This window comes from Babylonia areolata, chromosome 17, assembly GCF_041734735.1.
Source record: "Babylonia areolata isolate BAREFJ2019XMU chromosome 17, ASM4173473v1, whole genome shotgun sequence".
In the NCBI taxonomy this organism is placed as follows: Eukaryota; Metazoa; Mollusca; class Gastropoda; order Neogastropoda; family Buccinidae; genus Babylonia; species Babylonia areolata.
The window spans coordinates 18,906,897-18,929,396 of NC_134892.1; the positions used below are offsets into that span (position 1 = coordinate 18,906,897).

Sequence of the window (22,500 nt, forward strand, 5' to 3'; positions counted from 1 at the left end):
ACTGACAGATACACAGGCAGACAGACATAAAGACAGACTGACTGACAGATACACAGGCAGACAGACATAAAGACAGACTGACTGACAGATACACAGGCAGACATAAAGACAGACTGACTGACAGATACACAGACAGACAGACATAAAGACAGACTGACTGACAGATACACAGGCAGACAGACATAAAGACAGACTGACTGACAGATACACAGACAGACAGACATAAAGACAGACTGACTGACAGATACACAGACAGACAGACATAAAGACAGACTGACTGACAGATACACAGGCAGACAGACATAAAGACAGACTGACTGACAGATACACAGACAGACATAAAGACAGACTGACTGACAGATACACAGACAGACAGACATAAAGACAGACTGACTGACAGATACACAGACAGACAGACATAAAGACAGACTGACTGACAGATACACAGGCAGACAGACATAAAGACAGACTGACTGACAGATACACAGGCAGACAGACATAAAGACAGACTGACTGACAGATACACAGACAGACAGACATAAAGACAGACTGACTGACAGATACACAGACAGACAGACATAAAGACAGACTGACTGACAGATACACAGGCAGGCAGACATAAAGACAGACTGACTGACAGATACACAGACAGACATAAAGACAGACTGACTGACAGATACACAGGCAGGCAGACATAAAGAAAGACTGACTGACAGATACACAGACAGACAGACATAAAGACAGACTGACTGACAGATACACAGACAGACATAAAGACAGACTGACTGACAGATACACAGGCAGACAGACATAAAGACAGACTGACTGACAGATACACAGGCAGACATAAAGACAGACTGACTGACAGATACACAGACAGACAGACATAAAGACAGACTGACTGACAGATACACAGGCAGACAGACATAAAGACAGACTGACTGACAGATACACAGGCAGACAGACATAAAGACAGACTGACTGACAGATACACAGACAGACATAAAGACAGACTGACTGACAGATACACAGGCAGACATAAAGACAGACTGACTGACAGATACACAGGCAGACATAAAGACAGACTGACTGACAGATACACAGACAGACATAAAGACAGACTGACTGACAGATACACAGACAGACATAAAGACAGACTGACTGACAGATACACAGGCAGACATAAAGACAGACTGACTGACAGATACACAGGCAGACATAAAGACAGACTGACTGACAGATACACAGACAGACATAAAGACAGACTGACTGACAGATACACAGGCAGACAGACATAAAGACAGACTGACTGACAGATACACAGACATACATAAAGACAGACTGACTGACAGATACACAGGCAGACAGACATAAAGACAGACTGACTGACAGATACACAGACAGACATAAAGACAGACTGACTGACAGATACACAGACAGACAGACATAAAGACAGACTGACTGACAGATACACAGACAGACATAAAGACAGACTGACTGACAGATACACAGACAGACAGACATAAAGACAGACTGACTGACAGATACACAGGCAGACATAAAGACAGACTGACTGACAGATACACAGACAGACAGACATAAAGACAGACTGACTGACAGATACACAGACATACATAAAGACAGACTGACTGACAGATACACAGGCAGACAGACATAAAGACAGACTGACTGACAGATACACAGACAGACATAAAGACAGACTGACTGACAGATACACAGACAGACAGACATAAAGACAGACTGACTGACAGATACACAGACAGACATAAAGACAGACTGACTGACAGATACACAGGCAGACAGACATAAAGACAGACTGACTGACAGATACACAGGCAGACATAAAGACAGACTGACTGACAGATACACAGACAGACAGACATAAAGACAGACTGACTGACAGATACACAGGCGGGCAGACAAACACAGAGATTGTAATACCACGTCCAGAGAGAGAGAGAGAGGGGGGGGGGAGTGAGAGAGGGACAGAGACAGACACAGACAGAGACAGACAGACAGACAGACAGAGAGAGAGAGGGGGGGAGTGAGAGAGGGACAGAGACAGACACAGACAGACAGACAGACAGACAGAGAGAGAGAGAGAGGGGGGGTGAGAGAGGGAGGGAGTGAGAGAGGGACAGAGACAGACACAGACAGACAGACTGACAGAGAGAGAGAGGGGGTGGTGAGAGAGGGAGGGAGTGAGAGAGGGACAGACACAGACAGACAGACAGACAGACTGACAGAGAGAGAGGGGGGGGGTGAGAGAGGGAGGGAGTGAGAGAGGGACAGAGACAGACACAGACAGACAGACTGACAGAGAGAGAGAGAGGGGGGGGTGAGAGAGGGAGGGAGTGAGAGAGGGACAGAGACAGACACAGACAGACAGACTGACAGAGAGAGAGAGGGGGGGGGGTGAGAGAGGGAGGGAGTGAGAGAGGGACAGAGACAGACACAGACAGACAGACTGACAGAGAGAGAGAGAGAGGGGGTGTGAGAGAGGGAGGGAGTGAGAGAGGGACAGAGACAGACACAGACAGACAGACTGACAGAGAGAGAGAGGGGGGGGTGAGAGAGGGAGGGAGTGAGAGAGGGACAGAGACAGACACAGACAGACAGACTGACAGAGAGAGAGAGAGAGGGGGGTGAGAGAGGGAGGGAGTGAGAGTGGGACAGAGACAGACACAGACAGACAGACAGACAGAGAGAGAGAGAGAGGGGGGGGTGAGAGAGGGAGTGAGTGAGAGAGGGACAGAGACAGACACAGACAGACAGACAGAGAGAGAGAGGGGGGGGGTGAGAGAGGGAGGGAGTGAGAGAGGGACAGAGACAGACACAGACAGACAGACAGACAGACTGACAGAGAGAGAGAGAGGGGGGGGGGGGGGTGAGAGAGGGAGTGAGTGAGAGAGGGACAGAGACAGACACAGACAGACAGACTGACAGAGAGAGAGGGGGGGGGGGGGGTGAGAGAGGTAGTGAGTGAGAGAGGGATAGAGACAGACACAGACAGACAGACAGACTGACAGAGAGAGAGAGAGAGGGGGGGTGAGAGAGGGAGTGAGTGAGAGAGGGACAGAGACAGACACAGACAGACAGACTGACAGAGAGAGAGAGAGAGGGGGGGTGAGAGAGGGAGGGAGTGAGAGAGGGACAGAGACAGACACAGACAGACTGACTGACACAGAGAGAGAGAGAGAGGGGGGGAAGGGAGTGAGAGAGGGAGGGAGTGAGAGAGGGACAGAGACAGACACAGACAGACAGACAGACTGACAGACAGACAGACAAACAGAGAGAGAGAACGGGGAAGTGAGAGAGGGACAGAGACAGACACAGACAGACAGGCAGACAGACAGACTGACTGACAGACAGATACAGAAATGACAATACCGGGCGTCCCATTCGTTTTGGTGCACTTGCCCCCTTTAGGTGCACATGAACCTGCAAAGTACACACAACACTGAGTTTCCATGTCTGAGAAGCCAGCGAATTTGCACCAAAGTCACCTGAATAATGCTGCCTGCTGGCAGTTTTACGCGTGATATCGCATACATGTGTGTGTGTGTGTGTGTGTGTGTGTGTGTGTGTGTGTGTGTGTGTGTGTGTGTGTGTGTGTGTGTGTGTGTGTGTGTGTGTGTGTGTGTGTGTGTGTGTGTGTGTGTGTGCGAGCTCGCGCGCGCGCATGTGCGGCTACAGACACGGTCACAGCCACAGACAGACATACAGACAGATACTCTGTGTGTGTGTGTGTGTGTGTGTGTGTGTGTGTGTGTGTGTGTGTGTGTGTGTGTGTCTGTCTGTCTCTGTCTGCCTCTCTTTTCCCATCATCACCACAAACACCACTGTCACCGCCACCACAACGAGCATAATAATTATGTTATAATAATAATAATAATAATAATATTATTATTATTATTATTGTTGTAGCCGTGTCCCGAGTGGTTCTAATAGGGGGTACGGCACAAAAGACTTAACTAAATATGATTGAATGAATTAAAGGATAGACAAGATCCCACGCACAGGCCAGGAACATATAGAGGCCAGTCACAAATGGGGTTTTCTATTGTTTTATTTACAATATTCTAAAAGAAGAAGACTAAGAAGAAGAAATAATGAGAAGAAGACAACTAGGAGAAGAACAAAGAAGAAGACAAAAAGAGAAGAAGACTAGAAGAGAACTAGTCTAAGAGAAGACAGTGCCTGGAATGACACAAACAAATGTCATTAGCACAACATGTCTGCACAAGTGAATAATAAAGCGCATGTACACATTTTACATGGAAAGACTATCACTCGGGTTTGAGATACGCAACAACATAATGCATATGTGTGAAGACCAAACGCTGACATCAAATGACATTTCTAATACATTTAAATAGTGCAGTTAAAGTGATTGAAGCGATGCTGACTTGGTGAAAGTACACTGACAGTATAGATTAGATAAAGCTTATACTGTGTCAAAGTGACTCAAATGAATCAGTTTATCATGTTGCACTATACTGGAGTAAGCTGTATAGGAGAGAGCATGATAACTAAATTACAGTTAACAGACTGATACATATCAGGTGGTTTTCACCAATAACTGATATTAATCCAACACTATCTTGAAATCACAACAGCAGAATACTACACACATCTTAGAGTACTGAGCACACTGTAGCAGTACAACTGATATTAGTGTGAAAGATAATACCTGAATAACAAACAAGATAGAGAATCAGTGGCTTAGATATAATACTGGCAAACTGATAGACCAGATAGTAAGTGAAGAACCACCATGGCTTAACCATTAAGTGGTGAATGAACTTTACGCACTCACTAGAACATTCTGGAACAAACTATCTGTGTCGAGAGACGTCACTGACTGTGACGTTAAGAATCAAATGGAACACTGCTCCATGCAGATGACGACATGGCAATTATTTAGATCAGTCATAGCCGATCTGTGACTAACTTGTCAAAGCAATATAACTGAACAAAGAATTAACTGAACAAAGCAATAAATGAACATACTCATATAAACACAAGTACTGTGTCAAATAATACAATTTACAAATCAACACATTCTACACACTAGTACTTACAGCCATACGTAGCGAGATGTTGCTGTTGTGGGAACAACACTGACCACTACACGGCAAGAGACAAAGAGAGCAGGTGCTGGCCGCGGCTGGCTCGGGTGTGGAAGTCACCACTCATCACCCGCTCGGCCAATTTATACAAATTAGGCGAACTACAAAGACAATCACGTGGGCTGCAAACCAGATCGTCACTAATCTGAAGAAATCTGATGAGAACTGTGCTTGTTACAAGGTGTTCAGTGACAGATTTCTAGATGATTACTGAACCGATTTGCATCGGATAAGTTGCAAAAGAAAGAGCTCAACGCCTACTTTATAATGAGTGTAAAATGAAGTGTTGATTATTTAAGATGAATTTATAATCTTAATTTAAGTCACCTGAACAGGGTCAGTTTTAACGAGCTCGTCGCTGAAAATTACAAACTGCGTTAAATCAGTTTCACGTAGGCGAACATAAATGGAATAGATTTAAAGATGGAATTAAGACGATTCTGCCAGTATATAATACTAGTAGTTTACTGATCTGACAAAAGAGCTATTAATTAAATACTGTGGAACAGAAACACAAGTTTGCTCTCAGCCAATGACGTATCGCGACGCGACACTGGTGGAGCAGTCAGCAGGTGGTCTGGCCAGGACAAAATGATGTAAGCAGAGTGACGTCACATATTCTGTGCAAGGGTTAGGAGAGAAAACGTCGTCTGCTCTGGCTTGTGCGTGAATAGTGTTGGAGCAAGCATAGCGCGCTTGGTCACACCTCCCCCCATCTTTTGAAAACCATCGTCCGCGATGGTTAATTAAAAGTAATTCTTGTGTGCAGACTTAGCTGAGCATCAAACAAGAATTATTGGGCAGGTAAGGGAGATAATTTTGCTGATAACTGATAGCTAAGTGAATGTGAAATGACTGCAACCTTCTTAGGAACAACACCCTACTTCTATATTTAAAGTGGCTTTAGCCAGGTTAAGTTAAGAGTTTGGACTTAGTCGAATGCATCCTAACTTAACTTTGAACACTTTGATATAGAGAAGGGGTCCCAATTTGGTAAATACACTATGAAGATGGAAAGCATTCATTTGTGTGCCTATCAATCTATCTCATATCACTGTCAGATGCGCATGTAAACAAGCATACATTTAAATGATGTATAAAAGCATAGATTATAGCATGAATTACTGTAGCATGTTCATAGACATACTTTTTGCATTGCTAAGACCTTGTGACAAGCTAGATCACAGGTTAAATTAAGCAAGAAAAGAAATAAAATAACATGAAACATGAATTTGTGCAGAAATATCTGAAATGAAAACAAAATTAAAGCATGAACAGGAACATGAAAAACAAAATCAGCATTGCCTCAGTTCAGCAAGAATAACAAAAATGAAACATGAGTGTTTTTGCAGTGTCACTGTTCTGGCTGTTAAATGTTTGACATCAGTCTCCTCACATGCTCAGTGGTGGCCTGGATGCCAGTCGTGTGGAGCGCCTAGGTGCAGGATCTGGTGGTAGTGGAGGCGGCTCTGGTACAGCTCGCAGGATTGATGTCCTGGGTGGAGGCATGGGCCTGGTCAGCCACACACCACTGTCACTGTCAGTGTCGGACACTTTGTCGCCCTGGTGGTGCAGTGGGACCGGGTCTGTAGGCGTGACAGAGGGTGGTTGTTGGCTGGACCTCTGCGGTGCGGGGCTGATGACAGGTGGGGACAAGTGCGGGACGACAGCATCAGGTGTGATGCTGTGGTGCCTCCGTCGTCTGCATCTCCTGCGTCTCTGGTTTGGAGCTGGAGTTGGTGTTGGTCCAGGTTGCTCAGTGTGTGTAGGAGCGACACACTGGTTGTGGGCTGGAACTGCAGGCTGGTGGTCTGCATTCAGTTGCCTGGCCTTGTAGCGTCGCTTGTGGCGACACTGGTCTTCGGTGTGACCGGGCCTCTCACACCAGACACAGTGTGGAGGGTCTGGGGCGCGGTCAGCAGCACAGCGTCGAGGATGTAGCGCTGGTCCTGGAGGAGGTAGGTGGTGTGCTGGCTTGGGGGCCTGCAGCTGATGTCGCAGGCTGGCGTCCTCAGCTGCGAGTGTGGCCAGCTGGGCTTCCAGGCGGACAACATTGGTGTTGTCTACGCCGGGGCAGGTATTGTAGGTGTGGCTGTCCTCCCGCAGCCATCGCAGGGCCTCCTTCTTTGCTGCCTCGAAGGTGGTGTCAGCGTGGTCACGGATGAAACGCCTGACATCGCGCCTGAGTGCGGCTGGCTGAAGGCCTCTGGCGAAGGCGTTGCGGAGGATGGTCGCTGGCACCTGGATCACCCCATCTTCAGCCCTGTTGACCTTGGTCCACAGGTACCGAAGATGTGATGCGTAGTCGGTCACCGTCTCCTTGGCCTGCTGCTGCCTGTTGAAGAAGGTCGCGGCAAGCTCTGTGGCATCTCGCTGATCTCCCCAGTTCTCATCAAGAACCGCAAGGATCTTGGCTGGGGTGTCCACGTCAGTCGCTGGCAGCCTGACGATCTGCTGGCGAGCTCTGCCGGCAAGGGCGGAGATCAGCCAGAGAGAGGCTGTCGCATCATCCAGGGGCTGTAGCTGGAGAATCAGTCTGGCCTCACTGATGAAGTCGTCGACCTCACTGCTGCCTTCCTCACTGGATAGCGTCGGGAGTTTGGGCAGGAAGTCAGTTGAAGCCATCTTGATGTGGGCGACGTTTCTTCTTGTGGACTTGATGTACCTGCTGCACTGTCTTCTCTCTTCTCCTATGTCTAACTATCCCTATATGACTGTTAGTACTACCTCTTGTCCCTGTACGATCTTCGCTCACAGCACCAAGTATGTGATAGAGATTACTTGGCTAGGAGCTGTGATTTATTATTAGAGATATTTAGAGACTTTGCACATCCTATGCTCACAGCGCCAAGTTGTAATAAGGTACACTTGGTGGTAAAGGGCTGTGGTTTAGGGATGGATTGAATTTGGTTAAAATTGAAACCTTAAAGGGAATAATTGGACTATTTTATAATGGATCTTTATCCTGTCGGCGACGCCACTTTTGTAGCCGTGTACCGAGTGGTTACTGAAGGGTACGGCACAAAAGACTTAACTAAATATGATTAATTGAAGGATAGACAAGATCCCACGCACAGGCCAGGAACATATAGAGGCCAGTCACAAATGGGGTTTTCTATTGGTTTATTTACAATATTCTAAAAGAAGAAGACTAAGAAGAAGAAATAATGAGAAGAAGACAACTAGGAGAAGACTATGAGAAGAACTAAAAGAGAAGAAGACTAGAAGAGAACTAGTCTAAGAGAAGACAGTGCAGCCATACGTAGCGAGATGTTGCTGTTGTGGGAACAACACTGACCACTACACGGCAAGAGACAAAGAGAGCAGGTGCTGGCCGCGGCTGGCTCGGGTGTGGAAGTCACCACTCATCACCCGCTCGGCCAATTTATACAAATTAGGCGAACTACAAAGACAATCACGTGGGCTGCAAACCAGATCGTCACTAATCTGAAGAAATCTGATGAGAACTGTGCTTGTTACAAGGTGTTCAGTGACAGATTTCTAGATGATTACTGAACCGATTTGCATCGGATAAGTTGCAAAAGAAAGAGCTCAACGCCTACTTTATAATGAGTGTAAAATGAAGTGTTGATTATTTAAGATGAATTTATAATCTTAATTTAAGTCACCTGAACAGGGTCAGTTTTAACGAGCTCGTCGCTGAAAATTACAAACTGCGTTAAATCAGTTTCACGTAGGCGAACATAAATGGAATAGATTTAAAGATGGAATTAAGACGATTCTGCCAGTATATAATACTAGTAGTTTACTGATCTGACAAAAGAGCTATTAATTAAATACTGTGGAACAGAAACACAAGTTTGCTCTCAGCCAATGACGTATCGCGACGCGACACTGGTCGAGCAGTCAGCAGGTGGTCTGGCCAGGACAAAATGATGTAAGCAGAGTGACGTCACATATTCTGTGCAAGGGTTAGGAGGAAAAACGTCGTCTGCTCTGGCTTGTGCGTGAATAGTGTTGGAGCAAGCATAGCGCGCTTGGTCACATTATTATTATTATTATTATTATTATTATTATTATTATCACCATCATCATCATCATCACCACCATCATCATCATCACCCGGTTTTCTTCTGCTTTTACAGACCAGGGGAATAAATCCGGTGTTTTACCCTTCCAACCACCCATCCACCCACCTGGCGTACCAGCCCTACTCCCATCCTCAAACATATATCCTGATTCCTTACATTCACATATCTAGCCACCCGTCTATCCATTCAACAATCATTCCGACCACTTATCCAACCTCCAGGCCACACATGCATCCATCCACCCAGCCGATCCACCCACCCAGTTAACTGCCCTCTCTCTCTCTCTCTCATCCATCCACAGGCCAAAACTTCTGCCTACTGTCTACCCACTCACCCACCCATCTACAATCCTATCAAACAACAACCACACAAAGGTATCATCTACCATATACCACCCCCACCCACATACACCTACCGTAATTCATCCATCCACCCTTCCACCCATCCACCCTTCCCTAAGCCTTCCATCCAATCACCCTTCCATCCATCCACTCTTCCATCCAATCACCCTTCCATCCATCCACCCTTCCATCCAATCACCCTTCCATCCATCCACCCTTCCATCCATCACCCTTCCATCCATCCACCCTTCCATCAATCACCCTTCCATCCATCCACCCTTCCATCCATCCACTCTTCCATCAATCACCCTTCCATCCATCCACCCTTCCATCCATCCACCCTTCCATCCATCCACTCTTCCATCAATCACCCTTCCATCCATCCACTCTTCCATCAATCACCCTTCCATCCATCCACTCTTCCATCCATCCACCCTTCCATCCAATCACCCTTCCATCCATCCACCCTTCCATCCATCCACCCTTCCATCCATCCACTCTTCCATCCATCCACCCTTCCATCCATCCACTCTTCCATCCATCCACCCTTCCATCCAATCACCCTTCCATCCATCCACCCTTCCATCAATCACCCTTCCATCCATCCACTCTTCCATCAATCACCCTTCCATCCATCCACCCTTCCACCCATCCATCCACTCTTCCATCAATCACCCTTCCATCCATCCACTCTTCCATCAATCACCCTTCCATCCATCCACTCTTCCATCAATCACCCTTCCATCCATCTACTCTTCCATCAATCACCCTTCCATCCATCCACTTCCATCCAATAACCCTTCCATCCAACCACTCTTCCATCAATCACCCTTCCATCCATCCACTCTTCCATCAATCACCCTTCCACCCATCCACCCTTCCATCCATCCACTCTTCCATCCAATCACCCTTCCATCCATCCACCCTTCCATCAATCACCCTTCCATCCATCCACCATTCCATCGATCACCCTTCCATCCATCCACTCTTCCATCAATCACCCTTCCATCCATCCACCCTTCCACCGATCTACGCTTCCATCCATCCACTCTTCCATCAATCACCCTTCCATCCATCCACTCTTCCATCAATCACCCTTCCATCCATCCACTCTTCCATCCATCCACCCTTCCATCCAATCACCTTTCCATCCATCCACTCTTCCATCAATCACCCTTCCATCCATCCACTCTTCCATCAATCACCCTTCCATCCATCCACTCTTCCATCCATCCACCCTTCCATCCAATCACCCTTCCATCCATCCACCCTTCCATCAATCACCCTTCCATCCATCCACTCTTCCATCAATCACCCTTCCATCCATCCACCCTTCCACCCATTCATCCACTCTTCCATCAATCACCCTTCCATCCATCCACTCTTCCATCCAATCACCCTTCCATCCATCCACTCTTCCATCAATCACCCTTCCATCCATCCACTCTTCCATCAATCACCCTTCCATCCATCTACTCTTCCATCAATCACCCTTCCATCCATCCACTCTTCCATCCAATAACCCTTCCATCCATGCACTCTTCCATCAATCACCCTTCCATCCATCCACTCTTCCATCCATCCACCCTTCCATCCAATCACCCTTCCATCCATCCACCCTTCCATCAATCACCCTTCCATCCATCCACTCTTCCATCAATCACCCTTCCACCCATCCACCCTTCCATCCATCCACTCTTCCATCCATCCACCCTTCCATCAATCACCCTTCCATCCATCCACTCTTCCATCAATCACCCTTCCATCCATCCACCCTTCCATCCAATCACTCTTCCATCCATCCACTTCCATCATTCACCCTTCCATCCATCCACCCTTCCATCAATCACCCTTCCATCCATCCACCCTTCCATCTAATCCCCCTTCCATCCATCCATCCAACCTTCCATCAAATCACCCTTCCATCCATCCACCCGTCCATCTAATCACCCTTCCATCCATCCACCCTTCCATCAAATCACCCTTCCATCCATCCACCCTTCCATCAATCACTCTTCCATCCATCCACCCTTCCATCCAACCTTCCATCAAATCACCCTTCCATCCATCCACCCGTCCATCTAATCACCCTTCCATCCATCCACCCTTCCATCAATCACCCTTCCATCCATCCACCCTTCCATCAAATCACCCTTCCATCCATCCACCCTTCCATCAAATCACCCTTCCATCCATCCACCCTTCCATCTAATTATCCTTCCATCCATCCACCCTTCCATCCACACACCCAAGTCACCTTACTTCAAGTAGTCCGTCCCACCCACATACACCTACCCTAAATCATCCATCCACCCTTCCATCCATCCACCCCTTCCATCCAGTCGCACTTCCATCCATCCACCCTTCCATCCAATCACTCTTCCATTCATTCACCCTTCCATCCATCCACCCTTCCATCCAATCACTCTTCCATTCATTCACCCTTCCATCCAACCACTCTTCCATTCATCCACCCTTCCATCCATCCACCCTTCCATCCAACCACTCTTCCATTCATCCACCCTTCCATCCATCCACTCTTCTATCCATCCACCCTTCCATCCATCACCCTTCTATCCATCCACCCTTCCATCCAATCACCCTTCCATCTATCTACACTTCCATTGAATCACCCTTCCATCCAGTCACCCTTCCTTCTAATTATCCTTCCATTCATCCACCTTTCCATCCATCCACTCCTTCTATCCATCCACCCAAGTCACCTTTCTTCGTGTAGTCCGTTACCCAGCGGCCCTGGTTGTCGGCCACACAGGTGTTGGCCACGCACTGCCCCACAGAGTACTTGGCCTTGTGTGGGCGGCACTGACCGGAGGTGGGGTCATAGCATCCTCACCACGTGTATCACGTGCATTGAGAGAAAGTGGACACAGAGTGGGGAGCGGGGGGTGGGGGTAGAGGGGTGGGGAGGGGGGGGGGTAGTTTCAATGAACCATACTGCGGAATGCAAAGAGAACTACTGGGCATGGAAGTAAGTTAAAATACCACATCAGTCAAATACCAATAGTCATTCGGATGAGACGATAAACCGAGGTCCCGTGTGCAGCATGCACTTAGCGCACGTAAAAGAACCCACGGCAAAAAAAGGGTTGTTCCTGGCAAAATTCTGTACGCAGTAAAAATACAAAAAAATGGGTGGCGCTGTAGTGTAGCGACGCGTCTCCCTGGGGAGAGCAGCCCGAATTTCACTCACAGAAATCATTTGTGATGGAAAGAAATACAAATACAAATACAAATCAGTGATGCACTGGCCAGTGAAGAAGTCAACCAATCAACAACAACCAGCCGCGCAACGAAACAACCTACCAACTAACCAACCAACCTGCTTTCCTACCAGCCTGCCAGCCTATCACCCAGCCAACTAACCAAGCAACCAACCAAACTACAAATCAACTAACCAACCACAACCTACCATAGCCACCCAAAAAGTCCACAAGCCAGATGTCTTTGTGCCTGTCCACCTGTGCGTGTGTCTGTGGTCCTGCCTGTCTGTTATTAGGTGTATTTGTCTGTCTTCCACCCCCCCCCCCCTCTCTCTCTCTCTCTTATATATATATATATATATATATATATATATATATATATATATATATATACGTTATAGTGTCATGTGCCTACAGGTGAAATACAGCATCAAGCCACATACTGCCTTTTGTGCACACACCCCCCCCCCCCCTCCCCGCCCTTTCCTCCCCTCTTTCCCATTCCTCCCTCACTTTTAACAAACCCTTCCTGCCCCCTCACCTCCTTCACCACCACCCCCTCCCTCCCCCTGTCTTCCCACTCATCTCCTTCTTTGCTAAGTCACGTGCTGGCGCCACACAGCCCTGCACAGCGAGTACAATGAACCTCTCCATCATCACTTCAACTCCTTCCTTCCTTCTCGCCCGCTCTCCTCCCCCCCCCCCCTCCCCTTCCCAGCTGGAGTGTGTGGCATGTGTGTTGCATCCTGCCCATCGGTCATCTTCTGACCAACCAGGTATCCGTTTGCAACATTTTATACACATAACGTGTTTACAATGAAATCAGGTGATGTGTCTCTAAATCGTAGACATAGACGAGAGTGTTGGGACCATTGGTCCATTGGTTTGTAGCGGTTGAGAAAGCATGAATATGAACAGCAAGCTCAACATGGCTACAGCCTTTTCCTTGCCTTTTGCAACTAGGGAGCCACAGTGCGAGACTGAGGCTACACTGAGAAAGAGATCTGCTGGCCAGGAGGGCTGTGTGCTGCAAAGTCTGGCTGTGCTGCTAAGTTAGGATGTGCTGCTAAGTTAGGATGTGCTGCAAAGTTTGGCTGTGCTACAAAGTTAGGATGTGCTGCTAAGTGCTGTTTTAGTTAGAGAAAATAAAACACCTCAAATCATCTTTCTAAAAGACCCTGCTTGTGATACGAGGAGAGAGTGGAGTGTATACCTGTCCTCTACCTGTGATCCTACCATTCTACTACCATACCCCTACTTCCTCCTCTTATCTTCAGTCACTCCACCCCTTTTTACATTCTTATATAGCAAGGACCATGTCGACAGCTATGACGATGACGTCGCACGACAATGACGTCATAGGTACCTCTCAGCTGTTGCTCCCAGTAGAAGTTACCGGTGGAGTCAGATCTGCAAAACATCCTCTTACAGGAGTCCGCCAGGGTGACCTTCTGTCCCTCCTTGTAGCATTTGTCCTCGTACAGACAGCCTGCAGGCACAACAACGCTTGATTCAGGCACTGAGACTTGAAAATAATTAAATAATTAATATATGGTAGTCAGTAGTGTTCGACCAAGACTATCAGAACAGCAGAGGAGGTAACAGCTGTCCCGTCCCGACTATCTAGGCTACAATTTTATGTAGAGAGTGTCTTGCCCAAGTTACATCCTCACTCTCTCGACCAATAGGGATTTAGGACAGTCGGTCAACTAACCCCCAAACCTGTAGCACTAAGAGCCAGTGCAATCTTGCCTCTTGATTTCAGAGTCGCAGCCCTTCACAAAAGACTGAGCTGTAAATGATGTTCCATTGCAATGGAGAAACCGTTGATAATATAGCTCTCACTTAATGATAGATACGTATATAAATAGATAAATGATTAAATAGATAGATAAACAAGGATGAGAAACAGTCTTTTTTGTATGCCCAAGAACCTGTGACATTTTGTTTTCTGTATTTCCATAATGATAAATGACGAGAGTGGTAATGACAATGCTGCTATGGGGGTCCGTTTAGGTTCGGGGACTGCTTGACAAGGCTGTACTCTTCATAACATATCCCGGCGTCAACCAGGCCCGACAGATACAGACACCTGCAGTGTTGGTCAGGAAATTTGAGCAACACCCCCAGTGACGCATCCGGGAAGAGGGGGGGGGGCGGGGGTGGGGGGGCTGGAGATCTGCTGCTCTGTAGAGAATGCAGTCAGTACCAGCCTATCGGGGTGAGGGGGAGAGGGGTTGGGTGGGGGAAGAGGGCGAAGAGGGGAGTAGGGGCCACCACACTCACTATTTCAGGACTCTAGACGGGCAGAGGTGGGCCCTGGTTTGTAGTGGGTGGGAAGGACAGGGAAAATGTGGGAATGGGGATTGGATGAGTGGGGGAGAAAGGGGGGGGAGGGAGCTGGCGATGTGGGGGGCGGGAGGGGGGGGTGGTAAAGTCAGATGACGGATTTGAGGCCTACCACTGAGGCTGATGTTACTGCCACAGGTGGGAGCTTGCTGAACTCCTTGGTGGTTCGTGGGAAGAAAGAGAATTGCCTGTAGTTCCGGCAGCAGGACTCTGTGGCATACCGGTGTTCTCGGGAGACTCGGGTGTTATGTCCTGGTTGTTGTGTTTTCGGTGTTATGTCCTGGTTGTTGTGTTTTCGGTGTTATGTCCTGGTTGTTGTGTTTTCGGTGTTATGTCCTGGTTGTTGTGTTTTGGGCGCATGGCTGGTGTTGATGACCATGTCTCCGCGGTGGTGTTTGAGAATGGCGGCCAGGTGTGTTCTCTTTCGCCGGTCTTCCAGTGCAGGCCATCCTAGCTGGTCAAGCATGTCTCCCACGCTGGATGTTTGGCGGTAGCGGTTTACCACCCAGTGGGCGGCCCTCCGCTGTTTCTTTTCGAGGCACTGGGTGTTGTCATCAGTGTGCGGAACCCAGACTTCACACAGGATGCTTAGGAAGGTGTAGCGATGAATAGCAATTGTAATCATTGTTACTGCAGAAGTGATAGCAGTGACTGGGTAATCGAGCCAGCAGTGGTAGATAATTCTGCTGATGGAGAGCAGCAGTGATATTAGTGACAGCCGCAGCAGAGGCAGTTGTTTTCTTTTTTTAATGAAAAAAAAGACTCTTTAATTTCAGAAGCTACAGTTTGAGAGTGACATGATTTCAGACCAGCAATGTCGTTGAAATTCATCTATGGGTGGCACACACACACACACACACACACACACACACACACACACACATATATATATATATTAAAGATAGATAGACAGATATATAGAGAGATGTGTGTGTGTGTGTGTGTGTGTGTGTGTGTGTATGTCTGTGTGTGACTGTGTCCGTGTGTCTGTGTGTCTGTGACAGTTATATTCCTGTCAATTCGCGCAGATAATAACTGATGTTGCTATTCCCCTTCTACCAACACCAACCCGTCATCAGAGGTATGAGGCAAACAGCGTACCTTGATCGGTCACGTCGAAGTAGTAAGGAGAATCCAACTCCGGGTTTTTGCGGCATTTGTAATGGGCACAGGTGAACTCCGTCCTTCCCTCGGTTACGTCTCCCAGGGTGATACACTGATCTCCATACACACAGCCCTCTTTGTCTGAAAACAATGTGTGTTTGTGTCACGTGATCTCCATACACACAGCCCTCTTTGTCTGAAAACAATGTGTGTTTGTGTCACGTGATCTCCATACACACAGCCCTCTTTGTCTGAAAACAATGTGTGTTTGTGTCACGTGATCTCCATACACACAGCCCTCTTTGTCTGAAAACAATGTGTGTTTGTGTCACGTGATCTCCATACACACAGTCCTCTTTGTCTGAAAACAATGTATACCTATATTCGCGTCACGGGCAATATAAACACTAATGGCTGTGCAGGTGCTTATTTACTTTTCTCAACCAGTTACAAGTGATGAATCGTATCTCTTACAGTTCATGCTTGTACATTATTGATCACAGACATGGTGGGGTTTTTTTTCTACTCTCTCTCTCTATCTGTGTGTGTGTGTGTGTGTGTGTGTGTGTGTGTGTAATACTCGACTGCCAAGTAAATCTTACAATATGCTATATGATTTAGACTTAAGAGGCAAAACAAATTGGGTATCGAATGTACGAATGTGTTTACGTGAACTTGGTTTTGGGTATGTATGGGAATATCAAGGAGTAGGGGATGAAATTAGATTTGTGCAAATTCCTCGTCAACGATTGATAGACTGTAGGTGGCAGGAGTGGGAAAACCATATTCAAACGAGTGAAAGATTTGAAATGTATGGAAATTATACCTCTGATCATATAGTGAAGCGATACCTTTTGTTTGATTTTAACAGACACCTCAGACTTATAGTGACCAGATTTAGATTAGGAACCTCTGAAGTAAACACACACAGATATCGTTCCAAAGCAACATATTCTGAACAATTGTGCCCATTGTGCAAGGAATCAAGAGAGGATGAAGTTCACTTTGTTTTAAAATGCCCCGTGTTGACTGACTTACGAATCCAATGTATTCCCCCAAAATATTATATAAATCTATGCTTGTTTCGGTTATGTTTATTAATGGCATCTAACGATGAAAACATCATACGTAGTTTTGCTATGAATCTTTATAAAGCACTGCAATTAAGAGAGACACTCATTTCTTAGATTCACTGATAGTTTGTTGTGAATGACGTTGTATTGTTTATATTACCAATTGCAATGACACATGTAACTCTGTTATTACCCCCTATTCATATGGTCTTAATTGAATAAACCATCTTGAATCTGTGTGTGTGTGTGTGTGTGTGTGTGTGTGTGTCTCAGTGTGTGTGTGTGTGTGTGTGTGTGTGTGTGTGTGTGTGTGTGTGTCTGTTTCTTTCATCGTCCTCCTCCTCCTTTTTCCCCTTCATCGTCTTCTTCTTCTTCTTCGTGGTGGTGTCATAGTTGTTGCCACAGTGACGGATCATTGACTAGGCGACCAGGCGATGCCTAACAGCCTTGACTAATGTCGTTTTGGGGTCTTGAGTCACGACGCTATTTGTTGATTTGGTTCCCACAAAACGAAACGACTTGGGTTTCCGTCTCGTGTATTTTGAAAACAACAACAACAACAACAACCCGATCTCCTCTTTCTGTTTCCCCCGATCATTTCCTCAGTAGTTACGACAAACCAAAACCCAACACAACGCCATCATCACCTTTAAATGACGTCACCAGGTTTCCCACACCACCGCTGACCTCACAGACAGTGTGTGAGCAGGCGTCACTCCACGTCACTGTGCCTGGCGTCACGAATGTTCCGTTGTTGTCACAGACTGAAGACATGATAAACATGGCCCATTAAGGAAAGAAAGAAAAAACAACAACAAACAACAAGAACAAAAAACACGAAACGGAATGTCACGTTGTTTTTTCTTGATGAAAGTCAGTCCCCTTACCAAAGTGGTGACACGTGTGTAATGTAAAGTAGGATGCATAATTAACAACACAGTTAGTAGAATGCATCAACAGCAAAAAGACTATGATGTCACGACATTCATCCTTTTCAAGGATGTATAAATAATGAATGGCAAGCCTATACAGAAATAAGAGAGAGACAGGGGGAAGTGGGGGAGGGAAGGGGAGGGAGAGAGAGGCAGAAAGAGACAGACAAACAAACAGACACAGACACGCGCGCGCACACACACACGCACACGCAAACACACACATATACACACACACGCACACACACACACATACACGCGCGCGCTCACGCACGCACACAGAGAAAGAGAGACAGAGACAGAGAGACACAGAGAGAGTTACATCCTTTATTCTTCATACATACGAACGCAGTCAAAATATCTCCAATACAAACAAAAATCAGCGTCTTCCTGTGATTCACCCATTGACCATCAGTCTCCAAGCTCCTTCTCCCTCTCACCCCTCCCCTCCTTCATACCCCCTTCCACCCCTCCATGAACCCCCCTCCTCCTCCTCACGCACTTTAGCACACACAGCCCCTATATACACAACATCTCCCCTCCCCCTCCCTCTCACCCCTCCCCTCCTTCATACCCCCTTCCACCCCTCCATGAACCCCCCTCCTCCTCCTCACGCACTTTAGCACACACAGCTCCTATATACACAACATCTCCCCTCCCCCTCCCTCTCACCCCTCCCCTCCTTCATACCCCCTTCCACCCCTCCATGAAACCCCCCCCCCCTCCTCCTCCTCACGCACTTTAGCACACACAGCCCCTATATACACAACATCTCCCCTCCCCCTCCCTCTCACCCCTCCCGTCCTTCATACCCCCTTCCACCCCTCCATGAACCCTCCTCCTCCTCCTCACGCACTTTAGCACACACAGCCCCTATATACACAACATCTCCCCTCCCCCCCCCCTCTCACCCCTCCCCTCCTTCATACCCCCTTCCACCCCTCCATGAACCCCCCTCCTCCTCCTCACGCACTTTAGCACACACAGCCCCACCCCCCCCCCCACTGACCTATACCCGTCTGCACCAGGTCCACGAACGATCGAGAGCCGCAAGAATCGAACCGCTGACACTCAAAGGTCCGGGTCTCTGCGTTAACCACTGTGTCACCAGCCTCCACACACGTCGGCCCAGTGGACAGCGACAGGTTTTTGGTGTCAGCGAAAGGGTTAAAGCACTGGTTCGCTGCGCAAGGCCCGCTGCCTGGTTGACCATAAAAAAATCGTTTTTTTTTTGTTTTTTAATCAATCGATCAACCAATGAAGCAATCCGCCTGATATCATTTTCACAAAAATACTCAACAAAACACACAATCTTCAACAAAAAACAACAACCAATAATAAAACAACAATGTAAAAACATCACTCAGCACAACATAACTACAAAAACACATCACAACAAACACATCACATAACATCACAACATACACAACAACATCACCACTACAACGCCACAACGGCAACAGCAACAACAAACATCACCATCCGCTACAACAAACCACAAAACGAACACAACAACAAACACACCACACAGCTACAACAAACACAAACTCAACACAACAAAGAAGAATCACAAACAGCAAACAACAACAACAGCAACACCACCACCACCACCACCACACAACAACAACAAACATCAACAGGTGCAGCAGCAACAACAACAACAACAGTAGGAACAAATGTGATTTAAAAAAAAAAATTAAAAGATCCCCTGAGCAATCCCTCAGTCCCCTCCCGCTCCCCCTCTCACTCTCCCCCCCCCCCCCCCCCACCCCCCGCCCCCCCACCCCACCCCCCGCCTCCCCTGTGGGCATCCATGCTACCTCTTCGGGCGCTACACTGACCTGTGTGCCCACAAGTGTAGCCAGAGAAGAAGGAAAACCAGCCGTGCTTGTATCGATACCAGTCTGTGTAGACGAAATCGGCGGCCTCCTCAAAGACCGCGTTGTAACAGTTATACGGCTCGTCACAAGAGTCTCGATACTTTTTAGATTTGCTGCATTTCGATTTGTACGCGCAAGCTGAAAAAAAGAAAAAGACAAAAAAGACACTGTATTATCTATCAACGATAACAACAAGAACAAGAACAATTATAGTAATAATAATAACGATGATGATGATGACAATGATGATGATAATAATAATAGTAATAATGATAATAATACAATAACAAGAACAACAACAATGATAATAATAACTCAGACAAAAGCACACGAGAGCACACACTAGCACACAAACGCACGCACGCACGCGCGCGCGCGCGCGCGCGCACACACACACACACACACACACACACACACACATTGATCCATAAAACACGGGGATTCAATGTCTGCCATTCTGTCTATTGATGCACCGTTATTTCTCTACACATGCGAGAAGGATGGCACAGATGCGAGAAGGATGGCACAGATGCGAGAAGGATGGCACAGATGCGATGAGGATGGCACAGGTGCGATGAGGATGGCACAGATGCGAGAAGGATGGCACAGATGCGATGAGGATGGCACAGGTGCGAGAAGGATGGCACAGATGCGATGAGGATGGCACAGATGCGAGGAGGATGGCACAGATGCGAGGAGGATGGCAGAAGGATGGCACAGATGCTAGAAGGATGGCAGAAGGATGGCACAGATGCGAGAAGGATGGCAGAAGGATGGCACAGATGCTAGAAGGATGGCAGAAGGATGGCACAGATGCGAGAAGGATGGCACAGATGCGAGAAGGATGGCAGAAGGATGGCACAGATGCGAGAAGGATGGCAGAAGGATGGCACAGATGCGAGAAGGATGGCAGAAGGATGGCACAGATGCGAGAAGGATGGCACAGATGCGAGAAGGATGGCACAGATGCGAGAAGGATGGCAGAAGGATGGCACAGATGCGAGAAGGATAGCACAGATGCGAGAAGGATGACAGAAGGATGGCACAGATGCGAGAAGGATGGCACAGATGCGAGAAGGATGGCAGAAGGATGGCACAGATGCGAGAAGGATGGCACAGATGCGAGAAGGATGGCACAGATGCGAGAAGGATGGCAGAAGGATGGCACAGATGCGAGAAGGATGGCAGAAGGATGGCACAGATGCGAGAAGGATGGCAGAAGGATGGCACAGATGCGAGGAGGATGGCACTGATGCGAGAAGGATGGCAGGATCAGTCCGACATCTGGCGTCTGATCCAGTGTTGACGGGTGATCGGGGTTCAAACCCCTGTTTCGGCATGGTGGTGTGTCCTTGGGAAAGGCTCTTTGCTTCTCCCCAATCCACCCACGTGTGACCGGGTTCCTGTCTTGGATTGGAGAAGGTTTAAACCTGCGGAAAGAGAGGACTGGGCCCCGCCTGCCAATGCCCAGCCCTTGACACAGTGGATCTCAATGCATTGCCCCTGTGACCACAAAAAGACGCGGAACCTTTCACATTCTCTCTCTCTCTATCTCTGTCTCTAATTTCATTTCTGTCTCTTTGTCTCTCTCTCTCTCTCTTTCTCTGATTCTGACTCTTTCTCTTTCTCTGATTCTCTCTCTCTCTCTTGTTCGCTCTCTCTTTGTCTCTCCCTCTCTCTGCATCTCTGTCTGTCTGTCTGTCTGTCGTGTCTCTTTCCCTCACTCCTCTCTCTTTCCAACCTTTCATTCTCCACCCTCTCACCCACTCTTCCTCGGTCCCTCCCCACCCTCACCTCCCCCCCGCCCCCCCTCCACGCCCCACCACTCCCACCCTCACCCCTCCGGCCAGCCACTCACAGCTCGCCTTGGTGTCCAGGCGCAGGGTCCTTGATCTGTGGTCACAGACGAAGAGCAGACAGTCGTTGTCCAGACCGTCAATGCGTTTCCTCTGACCTCGCGAGAAGCTCGTAATGACCTCTGACCCCTTTCTGCCGGCCTGGCAGCGATACTCCCACATGTCGAATCGCCACTCGATCGTCACTGGTGAGGATGACAATAATCATACTACTGCTAGTACTACTACAACTACTGCTGACAGTAATGATAATAGGAAGAAGAAGAAGATTGATTGATTGATTGAATCTTTAATGGGTAAAGAATTGAGGCGCAGTAAAGGCCTTTTTACAATTCTGCCCATTTAACGACACAAAACATAAAAATAAAGAACGACACAAAACATAGAAATTAAGAAACATAATGAAATAAAATAAAATAATAAGAACGACGAATAAGAATAGTAACTGGAATAGTCTATTAGAAGTAACACAGCAATGAAAAGAAGAAGAAGTAGAAGAAGAATGATATAAAAATGATAACGATAACATCAAGATGAGG

At 47.5% G+C, this 22,500-nt stretch overlaps 1 protein-coding gene across 1 annotated transcript in view; it reads right to left on the reverse strand.

Moving 5' to 3' along the window:
* LOC143291535 (uncharacterized) overlaps positions 1-22,500 on the reverse strand; it is a 39,844-nt gene that overhangs the window by 14,346 nt on the left and 2,998 nt on the right. Inside the window, exons 3-10 of the mRNA XM_076601436.1 lie at positions 21,964-22,146; positions 20,067-20,243; positions 19,235-19,426; positions 17,941-18,057; positions 16,218-16,361; positions 14,134-14,256; positions 12,270-12,395; positions 3,412-3,462 (exon numbers count right to left, since the gene is read on the reverse strand). Of these exons, the coding sequence (XP_076457551.1) occupies positions 3,412-3,462; positions 12,270-12,395; positions 14,134-14,256; positions 16,218-16,361; positions 17,941-18,057; positions 19,235-19,426; positions 20,067-20,243; positions 21,964-22,146 (1,113 nt within the window). The remainder of the gene's footprint in view (positions 1-3,411; positions 3,463-12,269; positions 12,396-14,133; positions 14,257-16,217; positions 16,362-17,940; positions 18,058-19,234; positions 19,427-20,066; positions 20,244-21,963; positions 22,147-22,500) is intronic.